Source organism: Schistocerca gregaria, chromosome 2 (assembly GCF_023897955.1).
Source record: "Schistocerca gregaria isolate iqSchGreg1 chromosome 2, iqSchGreg1.2, whole genome shotgun sequence".
NCBI lineage: Eukaryota > Metazoa > Arthropoda > Insecta > Orthoptera > Acrididae > Schistocerca > Schistocerca gregaria.
Genome location: NC_064921.1, coordinates 942,176,104 through 942,201,301, shown reverse-complemented (window position 1 = coordinate 942,201,301; position 25,198 = coordinate 942,176,104). Strand labels below are relative to the sequence as shown.

The 25,198-nt window shown below is 43.8% G+C and overlaps 1 protein-coding gene across 2 annotated transcripts in view; it reads left to right on the top strand.

Moving 5' to 3' along the window:
- Positions 1-25,198, top strand: part of LOC126335386 (MAP7 domain-containing protein 1-like) — a 136,673-nt gene that overhangs the window by 100,532 nt on the left and 10,943 nt on the right. The window contains exon 4 of one of the 2 annotated variants that reach the window (XM_049998607.1): positions 9,193-9,586. In XM_049998607.1, coding sequence (XP_049854564.1) covers positions 9,193-9,586 — 394 coding nt within the window. The remainder of the gene's footprint in view (positions 1-9,192; positions 9,587-25,198) is intronic. The other variant, XM_049998608.1, reaches the window with a different exon arrangement.

The following is a 25,198-nucleotide window of genomic DNA, read 5'->3' as shown; positions in this document are numbered from 1 at the left end:
CCACAAAGGGTGCCAAATGTTTGCCCTCGCTGTCGGGCAGAATCATCTGCTACATCTCCGAAATCAGCGGCAGCCGTCACATATGCAGGAGCCATCCCCACTCCTTGAATCAGGCAGGGGACTTCCAGCCCCACCAGTCGTGGCGACCATGCTTTCGGGAGCTCCAAGCAACTGCCAGCGCTCCTAGGTTCGCACGATGAACACGGGCACAGTACCATTACAACTTGTGCCCACACCGTCATTGTTAGTAGTGGCAGCAACCGATGACTGAATCTGCGAAGGATTGGCAACCCATCCCATTGCGGTTGACTCATTTCCCCCAACACTGCTCTCGCCAACAGTCTCAATGCTTCAGCAGCAGCCGCAGACTCTAGTAGAACAGGCAGCGAATGAACAAGATGCCATGGGGATGGAAACTCCAGAGACTGAGATGCAGTCGGAGGCACTGGCAGGGCTACCCGCACATTGCCCCCCCCCCCCCCCCGCCCCCCCTTGCCTTGGTGGGTAAAGCACAGATCTGATCATTTTCGACCCTATGTGGCTATCAAAGAGGGAAGGATTTAGTATCATCGCCGGATTTGGACACCAGTATCAAGATGAACGCAACAGTATTGACCGTTCAGAGTCGTATGGTTTCACGGCAACACAAGATTTGGTCTGGAGAGCACGTGAGATGGCAAGGCCCTCTGTCGGCAAAGTCAAAAAAGAGGAAAGTGAGCTCGCGTTCCCTGGCTTGTGTTTAAGTACCTGAAGCTTTCCAGTTGCCGACATTCTATTTGCACAACATTCTTGTTATAGGTTATTCTCTTGGTTTGCTATTCAGATTTTGTTCAGAGACTATAGACGATTCTGTCGACTTCACATTAGACTTCTTCTTCGTTTGTCGTTTCTGTTTTGTGTACAGCAAGCACTCGTCCACTCGGCATTTTTTCGGTCACTTACTGTTTCCCAGAAAAACCGTGTAATGGCACTCCCCTACTGGGTAGTGTGTCACAAAAAATACAAAATAAAAAAGGTAAAGTGTGTGAGGAAGGCAACACATTTAACATTTATAAGTTGCTTTTAATGTTAGAAACAGTGCGTCCATGTTGATCCATGTGATTGACGGTGCAGATTTACTTATATTTTTCAGTCTTAAGGCATGTGTGTACACGATTTGTCATGTTAAAGCTTTTGCTGGTCTTGGCAAGATACGATGGTGAGTCAAACGAAAACCTTAAATTTGTAATAACAAATCGAAATTTCGCGCCGTTATCCTGTAAGTTGGTAAGCGTGCTACAAACAGCGTGCAGAATGGCCTGTAGGTGGCAGCATAGTGCAGATGCACACATACCGTCCCAGTATCAGTATAAAGATGGTCACCCCACTTGCGACTTGCACCAAGGAAGAACAGCGTTCGGTTATTCGGTTTTTGCGTAATGAAGATGTGAAACCTATTGAAATTCATCGACGAATGAAGGTTCAGTACGGTGATGCATGTTTGTCACAGCAGCAAGTCTACAAATGGAGTAGGAAGTTCGCAAATGGCGTGACTTCAGTGGAAGACGCTCCCTGTCCAGGTCTGGCACAACGTGTTGTGACTCCACAGAACATTCCAGCCGTTGAAGCCATGGTGAAGGAAAACGGCAGAGTGACACAGAATGACATTGTAGCATGTTTACAGATAAGTCATGGGTCAGCACACCACATTGTGGACGATGTTCTCCAGTTTCACAAAGTGTCTGCAAGATGGGTGCCACGGCAGCTGACTCGTGAAATGAGAGAACGAACGACTTGTTGATGCTTGAAAAGAACTTCTTCGGCGCTTTGAACGAGAAGGTGATGGCTTCCTTGCAAGAATCGTTACTGGGGACGAAACCTGGGTTCACTTCCACCAACCAGAAACGAAGAGAGCGTCATTCCTCATCACCAAAACCAAAGAAGTTTCGATGATTTCCATATGTTTGGACCACTCAAAGACGCAACTGGAGGAAAGAAGTTCTGTTCTAATGAAGAGGTACGCCACGCGGTGCATGAGTGGTTGCGCGGCCTACCAAAAGAATTTTTTTCTGAGGGAATTTATGCACTTTGTAAGTGCTGGAGGACTTGCATTGAGCGTGGGGGAGATTATGTTGAAAAGTGATACGGCTTTGTACCACATCTGCACAATAAATAATATTTAAAAAAATATTTAATGTTTTAATTTGACCCATCCTTGTAAAAGCTGGGACTATTGTCACAAATAATTGTGAATTTTCCGTGGCATCTGGTGATTTTGGTCCTGTGTACTATGTTATGACACACAGTTTCTTACTTTGTAACCTTAGTTGAACTCCTGTCCTACAGAAAAGATTTGCAAGTTATATGAGCTTATGCCTAGGAAGAGAATTCAAGGGAATTTTTTCTTTCCCTCTGGGGGTCGTGAATTACTGTGGGTAACTTTATAACTTTAGTTTGATTATGAAGACGATTAATGATTTGTGGATTGTATCCATTATTTTATTGACTCTTTAGGTGATATTGAGTTCATTATCCTTGGCATGTGTGCTAAGGGGAGTTTTATGTTTACACTTTAACGCTGATCTAATGAAGAATTATTTGTAACTAAATATGTTATTGTGGGTTTCTGAGGAATTTAAAAAAAATGCCTTTGATTCCAATTTCTTACCCTAATACTCGTAAAATTGATAACAGTGTCTGTCTGATGCTCAATGGTGAATTCGGTAGTGCAGTGGATGTAATTGAAGACATTTGTAAATGATGCAATTTCATCTACTGTATCTTTAAGAAGTGTCATCAACAGACCTTTTGTAACAAATCTGTTTATGTTTTATGTTAGTATTGATACTGAAAAGTTTATTTTTCAAATGATTAACGTAACTATAAGGTAAATGGCCTGGAAGGCTGCTCCACACTGTTAAACATTGGATGCAAGAAGATTTGCTTTTGAATGAGTAGTTATGAGCTACAATTCATTCTAAAATCGCTATGAGTTCCAGTATTTTTTCCTCGTAAAGTTCTTCATTTTTCAACAAACTGCATATTGCGGTTTCAGTGGTATCATGAGCAGTTTCATTTGTGCACGGGTTCAGAGTGTCCACGCCTGCAAATCAGACGTCGCATGGCATACGCAGATCAGTGGTGCCATTAATAAGATCTTCAGGGTTAGTGATGGAAAGTTGTTTTCAAAGGTGTAAAAGTTGCCGAGGACATCTTTAAGCTTCTTAGACAAGTAATACACGGGACAGTTCCTTTAATTAACGATGAGAAATACTGAGCCAGTTTTTGACTGAGATCTTAGTTTAGGTGGACAGTGATTCGTGTTTAACTATTTCAGACATCAGCATCTGAAAAAAGATACTCGGGATTCTTAATTTCCTAAACTAAGTTTGATATTATTTAGATGTAGTGTTAGTATTCAGGTATTTTGTGTTATTTTGATGAAAGAATTGCAAGGTTGCTCTGACATAATGATCCTCATACACGACTACTACACTCTTATTTTTATCTGCCTTCACAACAAGAGTTTTATAATCTGTAAGTTTCTTATTATTGTTAGTGTGTATGTTTTAATCAGTTTTCCCAGAATTGTGTGTTGATCATAGGTTTCTTGCAATAATGTTTTTGGCTTTTGAATACAGTATTTTGTTCGTTTGGGTTTAGTTTGCATGTGGCACATGAAATTTTCATTTCTTTGGTGCTTGTCATTGAGTTTAGGTACACTGTTGTATTTCACACCTTTATCTAGTAACCCATATTCAGATTCATCAGATAAAATGCTGGTAGAATTTACTGCTTTTCTACCATAGAATTCATTTTGATGTGTTAGGATTGCTGGTACAATAATGTGTTAATTCTGAGCTAGGTGACTGAATTTCCTTTCTATGGCTGTTGTTTTAACGTTATGTGAGATCCAAGAAATGAATAGAATGAATCTGATTACTGACTTTAGATTCAGTTTGTTTATTTGCCACTTTAGAATGTCTTTTTACTTGTGGAAGGCTCTGATTGCAGTTTTTAACCTTATTATTTCACAATGAAGCTTGACAATCTATGCAGATTTACTCTTACATTTAAAGATAGTTAAGTCATGTTAGAATTTATGGAATTATCATCATATTCTTCACTTCGCTGTTTTTGAGTATATATATATATATATATATATATATATATATATATATATATATATATATATATATATATGGTTTTTGATCAACTTTACTGTCTACAATTTAGCTGAGGGAAGTACATTCAAAAACATGTTTCCCACTTAACTCTGATACCTCGTATATTTCCGAAACACAACAAAATGTGAAAAAATATAATCAGCCAGAGATGCACCTATGTCAGGGGCTCACAAAATGGGCAGGAACTCGCAATCCACAAATCTAAACAAAAATAATTTTTTTTAATGTTTCCATAAGGTGAGGTTAGACAGCCATAAAGTACTTTATAAAGTGCATTTTAACCATCACATGTCCGGTTTCGGTTATTAACCATCATCCAGGATGTAGGGTACAACAGATTAGTTAAAAATATCCCATATTCCTTTGAAGCTGAAGCATATCTAAATTATCCACAATTATAGAACCAATTTGTCTTAGAACACCGACAGTCATATTGTACGTGAAACGTACAGATGTCACAGGCGAAACAACACGAACGAATTACGTAGCTTATAAGCGGGTACTACAGGCGTGAAAATATCTCCATGCACTAAAAGCTACAGGAAAACAATTAAGCGTGCAGGTCATACAAAGCACTGATGAGAGGGAGTCGGATTGACTCCAGTACACATGAGTACAGAAACTTGCTTCTGCTTTCTGTGCGCTTCTGCCATTTGGAGGCGGAAAGTGAAATCAGAACAGTGGCCATTACTTTAAGCCAGCTGATACTGCACGACTGTCCCTTGTATCTTGCCACAAAGGGTTCTTTCATTACTTGCCACTTACCCTGTTGAGCACAACTTCGTACTCAATGGTAAGGAGAGATAAAATACAAAATGGTGCAGCATCTGTAGTCCAAAGGAAGATGGACAGGAGCAGAAATGATTAGCGGGCATATAGACTACTGGCCATTAAAATTGCTACACCAAGAAGAAATGCAGGTGATAAACGGGTTTCATTAGACAAATATATTATACCAGAACTGACATGTGATTACATTTTCACGCGATTTGGGTGCATAGATCCTGAGAAATCAGTACCCAGAACGACCACCTCTGGCCGTAATAACGGCCTTGATACGCCTGAGCGTTGAATCAAACAGAGCTTGGATGGCGTGTACAGGTACAGCTGCCCACGCAGCTTCAACACGATACCACAGGTCATCCAGAGTAGTGACTGGCATATTGTGAGGAGCCAGTCGCTCGGCCACCATTGACCAGACGTTTTCAATTGGTGAGAGATCTGGAGAATGTGCTGGCCAGGGCAGCAATCGAACATTTTCTGTATCCAGAAAGGCCCGTACAGGATCTGCAACATGCGGTCGTGCATTATCCTGCTGAAATGTAGGGTTTCGCAGGGATCGAATGAAGGGTAGAGCCACGGGTCGTAACATATCTGAAATGTAACGTCCACTGTTCAAAGTGCCATCAATGCGAACAAGAGTGCCCGACACGTGTAACGAATGGCACCGCATACCATCACGCCAGGTGATACGCCAGTATGGCGATGACGAATACACACTTCCAATGTGCGTTCACCGCGATGTTGCCAAACACGGATGCGACCATCATGATGCTGTAAACAGAACCTGGACTAATCCGAAAAAATTATGTTTTGCCAATCGTGCACCCAGGTTCGTCGTTGAGTACACCATCGTAGGCGCTCCTGTCTGTGTTGCAGCGTCAAGGGTAACCGCAGACATGGTCTCCGAGACGTGGCTGCATGATCTGTTTCAGCCATGCGGATAAGATGTCTGTCATCTCGACTGCTAGTGATACGAGGCCGTTGGGATCCAGCACGGCGTTCCGTATTACACTCCTGAACCCACCGATTCCATGTTCTGCTAACAGTCATTGGATCTCGACCAACGCGAGCACCAATGTCGCGATACGATAAACCACAATCGCAATAGGCTACAATCCGACCTTTATCAAAGTCGGAAACATGATGGTACGCATTTCTCATCCTTACACGAGGCATCACAACAACGTTTCACCGGGCAACGCCGGTCAACTGCTGTTTGTGTATGAGAAATCGGTTGGAAGCTTTCCTCATGTCAGCACGTTGTAGGTGTCGCCACCGGCGCCAACCTTGTGTGAATGCTTTGAAACGCTAATCATTTGCGTATCACAGCATCTTCTTCCTGTCAGTTGAATTTCGCGTCTGTAGCACGTCATCTTCATGGTGAAGCAATTTTAATGGCCAGTAGTGTAAATGAAGTAAACAGAATTTTTCCTTAATTTATAGGTCCTAAGCAAAATGGGAAAAGAAGTAATATGAGGAAAACACTGACAAACCGAAGGTTCGGGATGATAGGACATCTGTTAAGACATCAGGGAATGACTTGCATGGTGCTAGAGGGAGCAGAAGAGGGCAAAAATTGTAGAGGAAGACAGAGATTGGAATACATTCGGAAAATAATTGAGGACGCAGGTTGCAAGTGCTACTCTGAGATGAAGAGGTTGGCACAGTGGAGGAATTCGTGGCAGTCAGAAGACTGATGATAAAAAAACAAAGCTTTCCACAAGCTTTGTGCAGAAACTGTACAAAAGAATAAACAGCGATAATATCTAGGTGTTTCAAAGAGCACTAAAGAGTATCGTTCAGTGTGTGACTCCAGGTACTAATGCATGAGCAAACTTTCGAACGCTGACTCAGACTGAAAAGCGTCGAAGAGTGGCTGAGGGAGCTCGTAGTCAGGGCTGGTGAAGGTGTGGCTCAGCGGGCGCGCATCGCTGGAACCGCCGGGTCCCCGCGCGACCGGTAACGGCGTCTTCGTTGCCAACTGTGAGACGCCAATGATGGTGGTATCGATCTATGATACCATATACACTACTGTCCATTAAAATTGCTACACCAAGAAGAAATGCAGGTGATAAACGGGTAGTCATTGGACAGATATATTATACTAGAACTGACACGTGATTACATTTTCACTCGATTTGGGTGCATAGATCCTGAGAAATCGGTACCCAGAACAAACACCCGTGGCCGTAATAACGGCCTTGATACGCCTGAGCGTTGAGTCAGACAGAGCTTGGATGGCGTGTACAGGTACAGCTGCCCATGCAGCTTCAACACGATACCACAGTTCGCCAGGAGTAGTGACTGGCGTATTGTGACGAGCCACCATTGACCAGACGCTTTCAATCGGTGAGAGATCTCGAGAATGTGCTGGCCAGGGCAGCAGTCAAACATTTTCTGTATCCAGAAAGGCCCGTACAGGACCTGCAACATGCAGTCGTGCATTATCCTGCTGAAATGTAGGGTTTCGCAGGGATCGAATGAAGTGTAGGGCCACTGGTCGTAACACATCTGAAATGTAATGTCCACCGTTCAAAGTGACGTCAATGCGAAGAAGAGGTGACCGATACGTGTAACCAATGGCACGCCATACCATCACGCCGGCTGATAAGCCAGTATGGCGATGACGATTACACGCTTCCAATGTGCGTTCACCGCGACGTCGCCAAATACGGATGCGATATCAGGGTATCTTCTTCCTGTCGGTTACATTTCGCGTCTATAGCAGGTCATCTTCGTGGTGTAGCAATTTTAATAGCCAGTAGAGTACATACCTTTTGTGTTTCCACGTAAATCTTTTCTGTTGCACAGGGACTTCCCTCCAGCTTTTCTGTAACAGACACTACATTCCCTAAGGATGAACCAGTTCCATGTATTACAATCTCGTACATATAAAAGGTAAAATAACATACTTTTAGAAAAGAAATTTACAAAATATTTCTCATTACATGAAGTTATAGAATGAGAGAAATATTTACATGCATCTTAAATCAAAGAAGTTGCAGAATACAGATGTCACAGTATCGACAGGCGACATACATTACAGCCTTGTAACTCACAAACGCGTTTCATTTTTTTTTCTTTATTGAATTTCGATTTCCCCCGAAGAGAAAGGCTGGCAGCAGCTTAGTACGTTGCTCTAAAGCCTACTGACTTTTTAAAAAGTAAGAAGAAGTGAAGAAACAATAAAAGCAGGCGATGAAACGGTGACTTAAATTGTGAAACGGCGGGAAATTGTGGAAAGTTAAAACATAAAGCAAAGGGTTGGCAATGCTAATAAAATACACAGGAATCAGACAAGTAACATAGGAGATACACAATTAAAAACATGGCGACAGTCTGGTTTCTGTTTGTAAGAGATAAAAAATCACACCCAGCGACAGTATGATATCGGTTCGCAACACTTCCGAAAAGACACACAACACTGAACACTCACTGTAAACACTGCACGCAAATGTCGGCACAAAGATGACACTCCCTAGCCAAGGGCAGATGGGGGGTGGACCTGGGGGAAAGCAAGGAGGGAGGAGAGGAAAAACGAAGGGGAGGGGAACCGAAGGACGGAGAGGACTCATAAGGGGGGAAGGGCAGGGCAGATGCGAGAGGGAATGGGAAAAGGCAGAGGAGGGAAATGCAAAAGGACTCGCGGAAGAGAAGGGGGGCAGAGAAGGGTAGGTGGGGAAAAAAGAGGATGGATGGGGGGGAGAGGGAGCCCGGGAAAAGGAGAGAGGAAAGGAGGGGGAGTGAGGATCAGAGTTGACAGGAAGGATAAATGGAGGAAAAGAGGGCATCATCCGAGAGGGGGGAGTTGATGGAAGCCACCTTGGGAAAAGAGATGAAGGATGTAGAAATGGAGGGTAGGGGGGACACAACAGTGAAGATGTGGCAGGGGGCAGGGATGGGAGAGGAGAGGAGCAACCTGGGGGTGAGGGGGATCGAGGCGGGAGGTGTAGAGTATGAGGATATGTTCGAGGAGTAGGAGCAGATGGGGGAAAGGAATGAGGTCATAGAGGATCCGCATGGGGGACGGGAGGCGTATACAGAAGGCGAGGCGGAGTGCATTACGCTCAAGGATCTGGAGGGACTTCAAGATTTGGGGGGGGGGGGGGGCAGACGCGTTTCATTTAGCCACTGCTTATTTATAGCAGCTTTGTGAATGTGTAAGGGGGAGGGCTCGAGTCGTGTTTCACACGACGGATGTCGCACTAGACGCGACTGCTACAGTGCAACGAACGATTTTCAGCTGGCCGCAGAAAGAGAGATGCTGAAGCAGAGGAGGCGCAGGTACAAGACGCGGATGCGGCCGGGCCCGCAGATGAGCCCGCTGGAGGAGGCCCAGGTGGACGTGTTCGACGAGTCGCCGCCGGGCGAGCTGCCGCCGCCGGCTCTGCCCGTCTTCGACCGGCCGCCCCCGTCCTTCGACAGCCGGCCCGTCAGCCTCCTGGACGACTCCCCGCCGCTGGACCTGCAGGAGTCCCCGCTGCTGAACAAGTACAGGACGCCCGAACAGGTGACGCCGGAGCAGTCGATGGAGCAGTGGTACTCGTCCGAGCGGGGAGGAGGGAGAGGCGCTCGGAGGCGGCTCGTCTTCGACGACGAGGACGAAGACGACGACGAAGACGACAGCGACCTGTTAGGTACGGTGTACCCACGCGACTAACTTGTTTACTTTAAAAACTCGAGGCAGCTTCTATCTCGTGCAAGACACAGTTTGTTCGTTTTAAATACGGTACTTTATGTGCTACTAAAATGTAGACTTTCACGGCCGGTAATATCATGTCCATTGCAATTATTATCCGGGCTGTTATGTCGTGGTCGGTTGATGAATTCTGTGTCGATTCCCAACGTTTCGTCTCCGACTAGCAGCCACAAGCGGATATTACGAAAGGCTCTACAGGGAGGCAATCGAAATCGCTAAACACCCCAATAATTTCAACCGAAAGGAGGAGGGCGTGAAATTAAACGGTGTATGGGTGCCGGTGTTAAAGAAGATGTGTTCCACCCCTCCACTACCGGGTGATGGCAACGGCGATCGACGGCGACGGACAGCGGCCAATTACACTGACGTTTCCAAAATACGTGACGTCACGCCGCGGCGTGGGAGCGCGCGGACACGGACTTTAGCGTCAGTAGCGAGCCAGTGGGTGTGTTGGACCTTCCATCGAGCTGCGGACCCCCTTGAAGATGTCTCCCGCAGTCGGAGACGAAACGTTGGGAATCGACACAGAATTCATCAACCGACCACGACATAACAGCCCGGATAATAATTGTAATGGATTTTATGTGCTGTCTTAAGTCGCACGAACATAACGCGAAATCAGCGGTTTTTGAGGAAAACTAATGAGGAGGTATTGGATAGAATTGGGGAGAAGAGGAGTTTGTGGCACAACTTGATTAGAAGAAGGGATCGGTTGGTAGGACATGTTCTGAGGCATCAACGGATCACCAATTTAGTATTGGAGGGCAACGTGGAGGGTAAAAATCGTAGAGGGAGAACGTGAGATGAATACACTAAATAGATTCAGAAGGATGTAGGCTGCAGTACGTACTGGGAGGTGAAGCAGCTTGCACAGGATAGAGTAGCATGGAGAGCTGCATCAAACCAGTCTCAGGACTGAAGACCACAACAACGACAACAGTGTGAAATCGGCGAATTTTACCACGTGTTGTGAAATTTCTAATTTATTTTTTGGTTAAAAAACGGCTCCAGAATCGGTAAAGAAACAGTAGCACCGAGTTTCGCTAAAAAGTCACCAAATGTGCCAAAAAACAACACCGAACTTGGCAAAAGCAACATAGATTTGGCAAAAACATCAAATTTGCTAAAAAAGACGACACCGGATTTTGAAGAAAACAGACTAACCACATTAAATAATCACCAAATTTGTCAGAAAAGAAACCAACGCCGAATTAAAAAAGCAACGCTAAATTCGGCAAGAAAACCCAGAATTTGGTACAACACCAACTTAGGGAAACAACGCCGCGCGGTTTAGCCGAGCGGTCGTAGGGCGCTGCAGCCATGGACTGTGCGTCTGGTCCTGGCGGAGGTTCGAGTCCTCCCTCGGGCATGTGTGTGCGTGTTTGTGCTTAGGATAATTTAGGTAAGTAGTGTGTAAGCTTAGGGACTGATGACCTTAGCAGTTAAGTCTCATAAGATTTCACACACATTTGAACATTTTTTGGGGGAAACAACAACACACAATTTGGCGAAAACAACGCAGATTGTGGCAAGAAATAAGGAATTTGACACGAAACATTGAATCTGTTTAAATAACAACACCGAATTTGGCAGAAAACAACATTTAATTTGGCACAAAACACCGAATTTGCAAAAAAAACAACACCGAATTTACCCAAAAATATCTCCGAATTTAATCAAGAAGCGAAACGATTTTTTCCTCTACCTAGGCTTACCTTCAATTGCGTTTCGTTTATTAATGTGCCTGTACAGTGGGATAACGGAATGAATGAAATCGGGCGATGTTAAGCGAATCAGAGTGGGAAACGAGACACTAAGGGTAATATAAAAGTTTAGTCGTTTGGGCAGTAACATACAATGATGAACTAAACCGTTATGACCGTCTACTTAACAGCGTATTCGGCCACCTTTTGGCAATTGCCTAGTAGATTTCCGAAGGTATGTGGCAGATGATGTCTATGCAGGAATCACGCAGTTCCCATTAATCAGGGGCCGGTAGTTTGTGGCAACACGTAGGATCCCACTCATGTTCCACCTGCTTCAGATCAGGCAAATTTGGTGGCCAAGACTTCAAGATGAGTTCAGTATGACGCTTCTCAAGCTACTGTAGCACGATTCCGGCCTTGTGACACAAAGATAATTATCCCGTTGCAAGATGCCATTTCTACTTTGGAAGACGTCAAGCGAGAAGTGATGCAGGACGTTCGGAATAGCGTTCACGTAGTCCATAGCTATCATGTCGCATTCGATTAGCACCGCAGGTCCCATGGAAGCCCAGATAAAGGTCTCACATAGCACAACGCCATACCTACCGCCCTGTGTCTGCAGCGCTTTGCATGTTTCGAGCAGCCGTTCGTCTGCATGACAGCTTATTCGGACATGACGATCGACCTTTGCAACTCGGAATGTGACTCATCCGACAAGGCGACGTATGTATCAGGGTCACTCCAAAAGAAATGCACACTATTTTTTTAAAGTCCATCTTCTATTCTACATGTTTGAAAGTTTTACAGTGTGTAAATACATCATTTAGGAACAATATTTTCATTTCTCCACACAATTTCCATGCCTCTCAACTGCCTTACACAATCTTGGAACCAGCGCCTGTATACTCGCACGGTAAAATCCTGGACCAACCTGTTGGAGCCACTGTTTGGCAGCGTGCACAAGCGAGTCATCATCTTCAAACGTTGTTCCACGAAGAGAGTCTTTCAGTTTCCCAAAGAGATGATAGTCACACGGAGCCAGGTCAGGACCGTAAGGCGGGTGTTTCAGTGTTGTCCATCCGAGTTTTGTGATCGATTCCATGGTTTTTTGACTGACATGTGGCCGTGCATTGTCGTGCAACAGCAAAACATCCTGCTTTTGCCGCTGTGGTCGAACACGACTCAGTCGAACTTGAAGTTTCGTTTGTGTCGTCACATATGCATTAGAATTTATGGTTGTTCCACTCGGTATGATGTCCACAAGCAAGAGTCCTTCGGAATCAAAACCACCGTAGCCATAATTTTTCCAGCAGAAGGTGTGGTTTTGAACTTTTTTTTCTTGGGCGAATTTGCATGTTGCCATTCCATTGATAGCCTCTTCGCCTCCGGTGAAAAATGATGGAGCCATGTCTCATCACCTGCCACAATTCTTCCAAGAAATTCATCTCCACCATTCTCGTAGTGTTCTAAAAGTTCGCTGCATACCGTTTTCCTTGTTTGTTTGTGAGCCACTGTCAACATCCTGAGAACCCACCTGGCACAAACCTTTTTTTAACGCCAACACTTTCAGTATTCTGCAAACACTTCTTACCCCTATCCCAGCGTAGCGTGACAATTCGTTCACTCTGGTGCGTCTGTCAGCAGTCACCAATTCGTTAACTCTCTGCACATTGTCTGGAGTGTGTGCAGTACGAGGCGTGCCGCTGCGAGGACAATCTTCAATATTGCCGTGCCCACTTTCATCACGTAGCCTGCTTGCCCACCGACTAACTGTACTGCGATCGACAGCAGCATCTCCATTCACATATTTCAACCTCTTGTGGATGTTTCCCACTGTCTCGTTTTCAGAGCACAGGAATTCTATGACAGCACGTTGCTTCTGACGAACGTAAAGTGTAGCAGACATCTTGAAGACATGCTGTGACGGTGCCACTCACGGGAACAGGTTGAACTAAGTTTGAAAACAAGCGGGAAGGATGTATCTACACACTGTAAACTTTCACACATGCAGAATGAAAACTGTATTTTTACAAAAATAGTGTGCATTTCTTTTGGAGTGACCCTCGTAGATTGATCCACAGTCCAGTATCAACGATCTCGTGCACACGATAATCGTAATTAAGGATGACGTTCGATCATTACGAGAACATGTAGGGGTCGTATGCTGCGATGCCTCATGTGCAACAATGTTCACTGACTTATGTGCTCTGAAACACTTGTGCTTGCACCAGCATTGGACTCTGTCGCCAGATCTGTCACAGATTTCCCCTATCCTGGTTTACAGATCGGGCAAGCCTGCGACGCCCATGTTCTATGATGAAGCACAAACGTGCAACACTTTGTCGCCTACTCGTGTTTCCACCGTTCTTCAACCACTTACCATAGATCGGGGATGTATAGACTTGCTTGTACCATGGGTCGTAAGCCGCTGACTGAAACTGCATAGCGACCACAAGAAGAAAAAAAGGATTATATACTTAGTTTTCATTATATGTTTTACAAATATTCACCTCATTTAATAAATATTGTTCCAACAATGTATTCCCAAAAGAACTAACAAGCAACCCCTGGAGTAGAAGGTCTCAAAAGGCCAATTATGTCTGTGGCATTCGACGCCCCACATATTCTCTACCATGCAACTACATTAGTAGCTGCTAATGGAATCAGGGGTTGGGACTGGAGGTATCCAATGGTGAGTACAGTATCAGGCTATGGAGCGCAGCTGAACTGTTTAGTACTACTGGTGTTGATACAAGGCAGAGCAATGGCAACGACAAAGAAAGCAAACATTGCATTATACTCGTATCTACAACGGCAGTTGCCAAAGTTGACATTTCATCAGAAAGGAACTCAAGGAATTTCAAAGAGTGAGAAAAATGTGGCAGGTCAAATACTAGCGTTTCTGCAAGATGTGTTAGTGGAATGTGCGGTGTCGTGTACCTTCCACTGTGCGGGCAATGTGCATGACGTGTACAATGATGACGATACATCCTTAAAAAGTGAAAGTGATATTGAAGCAGGTGTCGAGAGATGCAGTTCATCGGACAGGGAGCCATAAATCCCGTCTCTTGTGTAACGTAGCAAAAGACCATCATTATACAAGAAGCGGGTACTAAATATAATTACGTACGAGAACGATCATCCGTACATCAAATTGCGCGCGACATAAACTGAAGAGCCAAAGAAAGTGGTACACCTGCCTAATATCGTGTAGGGATCACGCGAGCACGCAGAAGTGCCGCAACACGACGTGGCATGGACTTGACTAACGTCTGAAATAGTGCTGGAAGGAACTGATACCATAATCCTTTAGGGATGTCCATAAATCCGTAAGAGTACGAGGGGGTGGAGACCTCTTCTGAACAGCACGTTGCAAGGCATCCGAGATATGGTCAAATAATGTTCATGTCTGGGGTGTTTTGTGGCCAGCGGAAGTGTTTAAACACAGAAGAGTGTTCCTGGAACCACACTGTAGCATTTATAGACGTGTGAGGTGTCGCATTGTCCTGCTGGAATTGCCCAAGTCCGTCGAAACGCACAATGGACATGAGTGGATGCAGGTGATCAGACAGGATGCTTATGTACATTTCACCTGTCAGAGTCGTATCTAGATGTATCAGGGGTCTCATATTACTCCAGCTGCACACGCCCCACACCATTACAGAGCATCCACCAGCTTGAACAGTCCCCTGATTCATGGATTATAGACGTGTGAGGAATCATGGATTCATGAGATTGTCTCCGTACCCGCACATGTCCCTCTGCTCGATACAATATGGACCGAGACTCGTCCGACCAGGCAAGCTGTTTCCAATCATCGACAGTCCAATGTCGGTGTTGATGGACCCAGGCGAGGCGTAAAGCTTTGTGTCGTGCAGTCATCAAGAGTACACGAGTAGGCATTCGGCTCCAAAAGCCCATATCGATGATGTTTCGCTGAATGGTTCGCACGCTGACACTTGTAGATGGCCCAGCATTGAAATCTGCAGCAATTTGCGGAAGGGTTGCACATCTGTTACGTTGAACAATTCTCTTCCGTCGTCGTTGGTCCCGTTATCGAAGGATCTTTTTGCGGCCGCAGCGATAACGGAGATTTGATGTTTTATCGGATTCCTGACATTCACAGTACACTCGTAAAGTGGTCGTACGGGAAAGTCCCCACTTCATCGCTATCTCAGAGATGCTGTGTCCCATTGCTCGTGCACCGACTATAACAGCACGTTGAAATTCTGCGCCAGACACTTTTTATCTTATATAGGCGTTGCTGGTCGCAGTGCAGTATTTTGCTTGTTTACATATCTGTGTATTTAAATACACATTCCTATACTAGTTCAGTGTAGATTTCAGTGATTTCAAGGGAAACAGTGGATGGTTGCAAAACTTCAAACACTGTTACAGAAATGGAAGACGTAAGATAAATTTGTAAGTAGTCTGTTTAGGTTATTTTATTGGTAACGTCGCCGGCACGTAGCGCTCTGTATGAAAATCACTGGCTGTGCCGTGTGCAGTCTGTGGCTGGTTGGCATTGTTGTAATACTCGCCATTGTAGTGTTGGGCAGCGGCAGCTGGATGCTAACAGCGCGTAGCGTTGCGCAGTTGGAGGTGAGCCGCCAGCAGTGGTGGACGTAGGGAGAGACATGGCGGAGTTTTGAAATTTGTAAGAATTGGTGTCATGAAATATATATTATGACTATTAAGGTAAATACATTGTTTGTTCTCTATTAAAATCTTTCATTTGCTAACTATGCCTATCAGTAGTTAGTGCCTTCAGTAGTTTGAATCTTTTATTTAGCTGGCAGTAGTGGCGCTCGCTGTATTGCAGTAGCTTGAGTAACGAAGATTTTTGTGAGGTAAGTGATTTGTGAAACGTATAGGTTTATGTTAGTCAGGACCATTCTTTTGTAGGGATTTTTTGAAGTCAGATTGCATTGCGCCAAAAATATTGTGTTTCAGTTTAAGCACAGTCATTGACAATTTTTCTAAGGGGACGTTTCAAATTTTAAAGAAAGCGTCAACTTGATGCACAGCAAACTGCGGAATCGGCATGAAAATTTGTAGATGAGATAAATTTATCCCATCGTTCAGCAAGGAATTTATTTTCCTCTCCGACCAATCGGGATTTGAAGAGGAAATGCATATTAAACGAACTCTGGAAATTTTGCCGATTGTTAATTTGAATGGTAATTGGAAAATTATTTATTGTGCTGCCAGAAGTAGGCGGTGCTCTGCCCCCTACGATTCTTTCTCGTGTGCGTGTAGTTGCAAAGGCAGTAGGGAATATTTATGTCACAGCAAGCAAGAGTGGGAAAATGGGCATAAGAGAACTACAACTATGGTATGAGCACTGCTTTTGGCCAATAGCTGGTGGAAATACCTAGCACTTACTTGCCTCCTGGTCTGCGTATAAAAGTCGTAGTCCTTCAGAGCGGGCTATTCCCCCTGAAAAGTGTGTGTTATTGCAATTAATACTGCCTGAAACAGCTGGGCAAGTTTAGTCTCTGGATATTTGTTTTTCCCGTGCCTTTAAAACATATTACCGCACTATCTGCAGCTACGCCTTAAAGGGTAGCTAGTTTTACGATAATTTACGATAAGGTGCACGACCGCCTCTTTCGCATTCTGTTGCATGCCGTCACATTCCATCACTTCTCAACACCCCGTTACACCAATACAGTTCTATATACTTCCTTAAAAGTGTATACTTAGCTGATTTATTTATTGTTCCGTGGGACCAAATTAAGGAGAAGTCTCCATGGTCATGGAACGAGTCAATGCATGAAATTATAACACAATATTAGAAACAGCTAAAATGAAATATAAAAAAAACATATTCAGATGACAAGTCGTAAGTCTAAATAAAGAAAATCAACAATGTAACACTGGATTTTGCTTAATTTTTTAGTCTTCCGGGAGCTCCTCGACTGTGAGCCATGAGGAAACTCTTCAGTTTAGACTTAACAGAGTTTGGGCTACTGCTAAGATTTTTGAGTTCTTGTGGTAGCTTATTGAAAATGGATGCAGCAGAATACTGCACTCCTTTCTGCACAAGAGTCAAGCAAGTGCATTCCACATGCAGATTGTATTTCTGCCTAGTATTAACTGAGTGAAAGCTGCTAACTCTTGGGAATAGGCTAATAATGCTAACAACAAACGACATTAAAGAAAATATATACTGTGAGGGCAATGTCAGAATTTCCAGACTATTGAATAGGGGTCGACAAGAGGTTCTCGAACTTACACCACATATAGCTCAAACAGCCCGTTTTTGAGCCAAAAATACACCTTTGGAATCAGAAGAATTACCCCAAAAAATAATACCATACGACATAAGCGTATGAAAATACCCAAAGTAGACTACTTTTCGTGTTGAAGTGTCACTTATTTCAGATACTGTTCTAATGGTAAATAAAGCAGCATTTAGTTTCTGAACAAGATCCTGGACATGGGCTTTCCACAACAGCTTACTATATATCCGAACGCCTAGGATCTTGAACTGTTCCTTCTCGCTTATAATATGCCCATTCTGTCCGATCAAAATATCGGTTATTGTTGAATTGTGAGTTAGAAACTGTAAAAACTGAGTCTTACTGTGATTTAGCATCAAATTATTTTCCACAAGCCACGAACTTATTTCATGAACTACATTATTTGATACTGTTTCAATATTACGCACAAGATCCTTCACTATCAAGCTGGTGTCATCAGCAAACAGAGATATTTTTGAATCACCTGTAATACTAGAAGGCATATCATTTATATAAAAAAGAAACAGCAGTGGCCCCAGCACCGACCCTTGGGAACGCCCCACTTAACAGTGCCCCATTGGGACTGAACATCACTACCACTCTCAATATTGCGGAGAATAACCTTCTGCTTTCTGTTTTTAAAGTAAGAGGCGAACCAATTGTAAGCTACGCCCCTTACACCATAATGGTCCAACTTCTGCAGTAATATTTTGTGGTCAACACAGTCAAAAGCCTTCGTTAAATCAAAGAAAACACCTAGCGTTCGCAACCTTTTATTTAATCCGTCCAAAACCTCACAGAGAAAAGATAAAATAGCATTTTCAGTTGTTAAACCATTTCTAAAACCAAACTGTACATTTGACAGCCAATTATGTGAATTTAAATGCTCCAGTAACCTTGTATATACAACTTTCTCGATAACTTTGGCAAACACCGATGGCGTAGAAATAGGTCTATAATTGTCAACATTATCCCTGTCTCCCTTTTTATAAAGTGGCTTCATTACCGAGTATTTTAATCGGTCAGGGAACCGATCACTCCTGAAGGAAAAGATACAGATATGGCTAAGTACTGGGCTAACATACATAGAACGATACTTCAGTATTCTGCTAGATACCCCCTCATATCCATGAGAGTTCTTGGTCTTTAGTGATTTAATTATTAACTCAGTCTCCCTCTTGTCAGTATCATGGAGGAACATTTCAGGCAACAGTCTCGGAACACTTTTTTCTAAGAGCGCTATATGATTCCCTGTTGGGACTAGGTTTCTATTTAGTTCACCTGCTATATTCAGAAAGTGATTATTAAATACTGTACATATATGCGACTTATCAGTAACACGGACATTCCCATTACGCACTGGTTCTATATCCTCGACCTGTCTCTGCAGACCAGCCACTTCCTTTACGACTTACCATATGGTTTTAATATTATCCTGAGACTTAGCTATTCTATCTGCATACCACATAATTTTTGCCTTCCTAATAACATATTTAAGCACCTTACAATACTGTTTGTAATGGGCTGCTGCATTTAGATTTTGACTGTTACTAACGTTTTGATATAATTGCCACTTTGTTCTACAAGATATTCTTATGCCTCTAGTCAGCCACCCAGGCTGCCTGTTTGTGCTAGTACCCTGTTTTGAACGTTCTAACAGAAAGCAACTTTCAAAGAGCACGAGAAAAGTCTTGAGAAAAGAATTATATTTATCGTGTACTGTATCAGCGCTATAAACATCTTGCCACTCTTGTTCCTTGATAATGTTTACAAAGGTCTCTACAAAGGTCTCAAATGGGATGCCGTTTTTCACATACATGGCTACTCCTCCACACCGCAAAGAGCTCCTCGAAAAGCTGCCAGCCAACCTGTATCCTGGTAAAGGAAGCATCTGAATTATCTCCTTATATAAGAAGTGTTCAGATATACCAATAATTTCAGCGTCAACATCTATAAGCAGTTCACTAACTTTATCTCTAATACCTTGTATATTTTGATGAAATATACTAATTCCCTCATTACTCGGATACCTAAGCTTTGTCAAAAGTGGTTCCTTTCTTAGAGAGACTTCTCTTAAGCAGGAATACCTGTCAGCTGACTTCAATCTAAAAAAGGTGCAGCTCTAAGACCCACTACTGCAGGAATTTTCCCATGCGTGATCCCACCACCCCCACCTATGCTGTCACCTATAAGCTTTGCCAACCTCCCCTTCCCATACCTGTTGAGGTGCAGACCATGTCTAGTGAAACCCGTCCTGCTGATAGACTCCACCGACACCACTGAAATGTGACCCATGCTTCCTGCATCAGCGCACCCCCAAGTCCCATGTAATTGCGCCTGACGGCTGTATTAAGATGAGGCCGATCGTGATGCTGAAACAGTTCCACGAAATGCACATTCGTGTTGCCAGTCTGAGTGGCTATCTTTTTCAGGTAACCATCTATGTCATACTCCCCATCCCTATCAATACTATTACCAGCCCCACCCACAATCGCTATCTGATCCTCTTTAGTAAAATCCCTACATAACCCCCCTATGTTAACAGTCACTTGAGCCAATCCTGCATTAGGCTTCACAATGCTGGTGACCTGGTACTCACTCCCCAAAACTTCTTGCAACTGCTGGCCTACACCTGTGCCATGAGAACTACCTAACAGCAGATCCTTCTTCTTCCTCTTCGGCTTTGCAACTGTCCTAGCCACCGTAACTGCTGAGGTCTGCTGCATACTTCCTACATCTACGGCTACTGGAGATCCCTCTCCACTAGACTCTGACAGTTGGTCATGTCTATTGCAAACACCAAGAGTAAAACTATCTGAAAATCTTCTTCTCCTAGCAGATCTCTTGCCAACAACCAGCTCCCATTCCCTAACCCCCTTCTCCATCCTCATCCTATCTAGCTCCTCCTGTGCGTTTTTCAGCTGCACCTGAAGGGCACAGATCTTACGCTCCTGCTCCTCTATCAGCTTACTCTTGCTACATAACCTGCACTTCCAGGGGAGGTTCTCACCAGAATGCCCGCTGGCTTCCCCACTGCATTCCCCTCAGTGAAAATACTTCGAACAAATCTCACACCGCAATCCACTGCTCACGAACCTCCGGCAAAGCCCACACTTCTCACTCATGCTAAAATTTTAGTCTTATTGAACAAGAAAACTACTTTATCTAAGTCCCGCTACTACAGTGAGAAGATGTTAAAAACCTGACTACAATAATCACAAACTTACTCTACAAGGGAAGTAACTACTATTATTAACAGTATCAATAAACAACAAATGAGAATATAACAAAAGACTAATACAGAAAGAGAATCAGACGTCTAATGACACAGTAACGAAACTAAAAGCAGTTCCCAAAAGGTTCTTCTGAAATTATTTCACCAGAAAACACAAAAAACTCCGGTTGAAGACTACTAAAGTTCCTAAAAAAACCACTATACACAAACAATTAATTAGTACTTAGCTTTCGATGCGCCACTACAGCTGCAACTGGTCAGCGCGGAATGTAAACACAGGTAAGAGGTTAGGTTGCTCGATACGAAACACAAATATCAGGTCACAACACAAGAAAGGCAGAGGCGAATGAGGAAACCACTAGTTAGTCACTTATATAGAAAATATTATCACAAAAACCGTTAAAATATGTATCTGAAACCTAAAAATATATAAAAACTTGGAGAGCGATCTCACACGCAGTCACTCGCTTATGACGTCACACCAAAGCTGGTTTGCCGTTCACGTGCTACTGTCGTAATTGTCTGTGACAGTGACGCACAGACTGTAGAGCGCATGCGATCCACCAATCGATCTTACTGTGGCTCCCCCCCCCCCCCCCCACTCCCCCGCAGTTCGTTCTTGTAATTTTTTATTTCTTCTCAGAAAGGAGCAAGGGCCCTTGTAGAAATTAGGAGGATCCCCTTGAATGTGTGGTCACAAGTTCAGGCTTTGGTAGGGCTAATTTGAAAGTTCTGTATTAACAAATATGACACAAAAAATGTTATCTGCTTATAATTCACCAATTGCATCGGGAGAGAGACAGAAAAGGCGTGTCCGGGAGTTGCAGAGATCGATATTATATGGGATGTATCTATTTCACTTCACAAAATGGACATCGTCGTCATTCAAGAACTGTTCAAAACAAACCATTCACTTGCACCATGAATACCGAATCGAAAATGGCCCATCACAGTGACTACAAAGGTTCGCACCATCAAAATCGAAGGCGAACTTCTTGTGAGCTACAATCCGTGCAGGGCGATAAATTTCAGCAAGATAACGCCCATCCGCACACGTCGAGAATTTCTACTGTTTGTCTTCGTACTTGTCAGACCAATCCTTGGCCAGAGAGGTCGCTGGACCTCTCCCCCATTGAGAACTTTTGGAAGAATAATTTCAGGGCCCTCCCACTAGCTCGGGCTTTTGACGATCTACAGGGTGTTTATAAATGAATATAGGAGTTTTAACGCTTTATAATATTTATTACATTAAACTTACACTTATAAACGATATGTCAAATGAAGGAGCAAGTCAAACAGTTGAGTTTGGCACCAGTGCGCATGCGCAGTGCGCAATCCGCTAGACAGTGGTAGTAGCGAAGATGGCGATTAGTGAACAGAAAGAGTTTTGTGTTTTGCACTTTGAAAAGACCGAATCTGTAGTTACTATGCAATATGCATTCCGGCTGAAGTTCGGTTGTGATACTCCAAGTAATAATAAGATTCGTAGATACTGGCTTCCTTTGTAAAGGGAAGAGCACAGAACGACCAAGAGAGAACCTACTCCAACTGGCACTTCCTACCTTCATGCTCTAGAGCAGTGGCTCTTCCTTCAGTTGGAGGAAGATGAGCCAGAGAACTTCATTTTCCAGGAAGATGGTGCGCCACTTCACTGGCATAGCGGAACACGGGGTTGGTTGAACTTCACTGTACCCAAGCGCGGGATAGACCTCAAGGAGCCCAGTGACAGAGCTTGCTCTGCATCGCCTCCATGATCACCCGATCTAACGCCATGCGATTTTTTCGTTTGCGGCTTCATCAAGGATCGTGCGCCTCCGCTAATAGCAGACTTCCCTGAATTAAGAAACCGGACTGAAGCAGTTGCTACAATCACTGAAGACACACTTATCAACGTTTGGGAAGAACTCGGCTATAGACTTGATGTGTGCCGTGTGACAAATGGTGCTCACATTTAACATTTATAAGGTTCTTGGTAAAACTGTTTGAGTTGCTCTTTCATTTGACATATCCAATTATAATGGTTCTAATGGATCTAAGCACTATGGGGCTTAACATCAGTCCCCTACACTTAGAACTACTTAAACCTAACTAACCTAAGGAGAACACACACATCCATGCCCGAGGCAGGATTCGAACCTGCGACCGTAGCAGTAGCGCGGTTCCGTACTGAAGCGCCTAGAATCGCTCGGTCACAGCGGCCGGCATTTGACATGTCATTTATAACTGTAAGTTTAATATAATAAATATTATAATGCGTTAAAACCCCGATATTCATTTATAAACACCCTTTAATACTCCAATTGGACAGAATTTGGCACGATATCTGTTAGGAGGACATCCAAGGGCTCTGTCTTTCAATGTCAAGCCGAATAACCTCTTGCATCAGATGTGGACAAACGCGTTATTAAGTTGCTCAGTTTGTGAAGCTCATTCTTTTGAATAAATCATCCAATTTTTCTAAAATTGTAGTCATGTGCTTGTCTGTACATACACATCATATCTACCTTCCTGGCAGATTAAAACTGTGTGCCCGACCGAGACTCGAACTCGGGACCTTTGCCTTTCGCGGGCAAGTGCTCTACCATCTGAGCTACCAAAGCACGACTCACGTCCGGTACTCACAGCTTTACTTCTGCCAGTATCCGTCTCCTACCTTCCAAACTTTGCAGAAGCTCTCCTGCGAACCTTGCAGAACTAGCACTCCTGAAAGAAAGGATATTGCGGAGACATGGCTTAGCCACAGCCTGGGGGATGTTTCCAGAATGAGATTTTCACTCTGCAGCGGAGTGTGCGCTGATATGAAACTTCCTGGCAGATTAAAACTGTGTGCCCGACCGAGACTCGAACTCGGGACCTTTGGTAGAGCACTTGCCCGCGTAAGGCAAAGGTCCCGAGTTCGAGTCTCGGTCGGGCACACAGTTTTAATCTGCCAGGAAGTTTCATATCAGCGCACACTCCGCTGCAGAGTGAAAATCTCATTCTGGGATCACATCTACCGATTTCCGTCCCATTCGGATAATTCCTTCGTTGTCCTTTTTTTTGTCTTAAAGACAAAGTTGGATATTATGATTTTTGTGCCATAAACTGCAGACACGCAAGTGGTTCTTATCTGCAAAAATCAGCTGTTGGCGAAGATGAAGCTGATAAAGTGTTTCATGATGTCAAAGTGCTTGGTTATTCATGACGCGTCATCGTTGTAGAATCTTCCGATCCGACATTTCGGCTTTGTTGTGGGAGCTGGCGGCACGCTCTGCTTCACTGTCACGCTTGTGCTAATGTAAGGACAGTATCTCCTGTGTTTATAGCCATAGATGTGGATCATTAGCTATTGCATGCCATTCTCTTGACTGCAAGGAGCATTCACCGGCACAATACTGACTGGAGGGCTGGGAGTGAGAGCGCCTTGTTTGTATTTATGTTTGTACTCGTACACTCCGGCAGTGTCCTCGTAGCACTGAAAGAAACAGTTACACTTATGCAACCTAAAGTCACCATCGTCGCAACTAAACCGGCGTTTAGGAATTTTAATTCGCTCAGTTACTTTTTGTTTACGTTAGTACGGTGCCTTTTTAAAAAGCTCAACTTAGCAAAGTTGGATGGCCACGCAAACAAACTTGTTATGTTACTATTGTGGTGTGGAGTTGAAACACTTATTTGATGAAGTTCTCCACGCTAAACCATCCCTTGAAAGCCTCTTCATCACTGCGTGGTTACTATCATTAAATCCACCTGATCCTGCATACTGTAGTTAATCTTTGGTCTGTGCCCACAATTTTTACTCCTCATCCTTCCTTCCACTACCAAACTGACTACTCCTTGGTGACTAAGGATGCACCCTATCTCCTGATCGCTTATTATACTCAAGTACTGCTATGAATTTCTTTTCTCCCCAAAAAGCACAGGACGTGCTTGGATCAAGGAACAGTCGGAATTGTAGTTGTAAATTGTTGTAGTTGTGCTGGGAAAGTTCCTGAGCTTCAAGCGCTAATAGAAAGCACAGAAGCTGAAATCGTTATAGGTACAGAAATAAGTTCTGCAGAAATTTTTACGAAATCTCAGACGGTGTTCAGGAAAGGTAGATTAGGCAGAATTGGTGCTGGAGTGTTTGTGTCTGTCAGTAGTGGTTTATCTTGTAGTGAAGTCGAAGTAGATACTCCGTGCGAATTGGTATGGGTGGAGGTTATACTTAACAGCTGAACTAAGTTAATAATTGGCTCCTTATACCGACCCCCAGACTCCGATGATATAGTTGCTGAGCAGATCAGAGAAAATTTGAGTCTCGTAACAAATAAATACCCCACTTATACGGTTATAATTGGTAGAGACTTAATCAAAACCAGTGATAGGCAGAAAACATCTTCCGA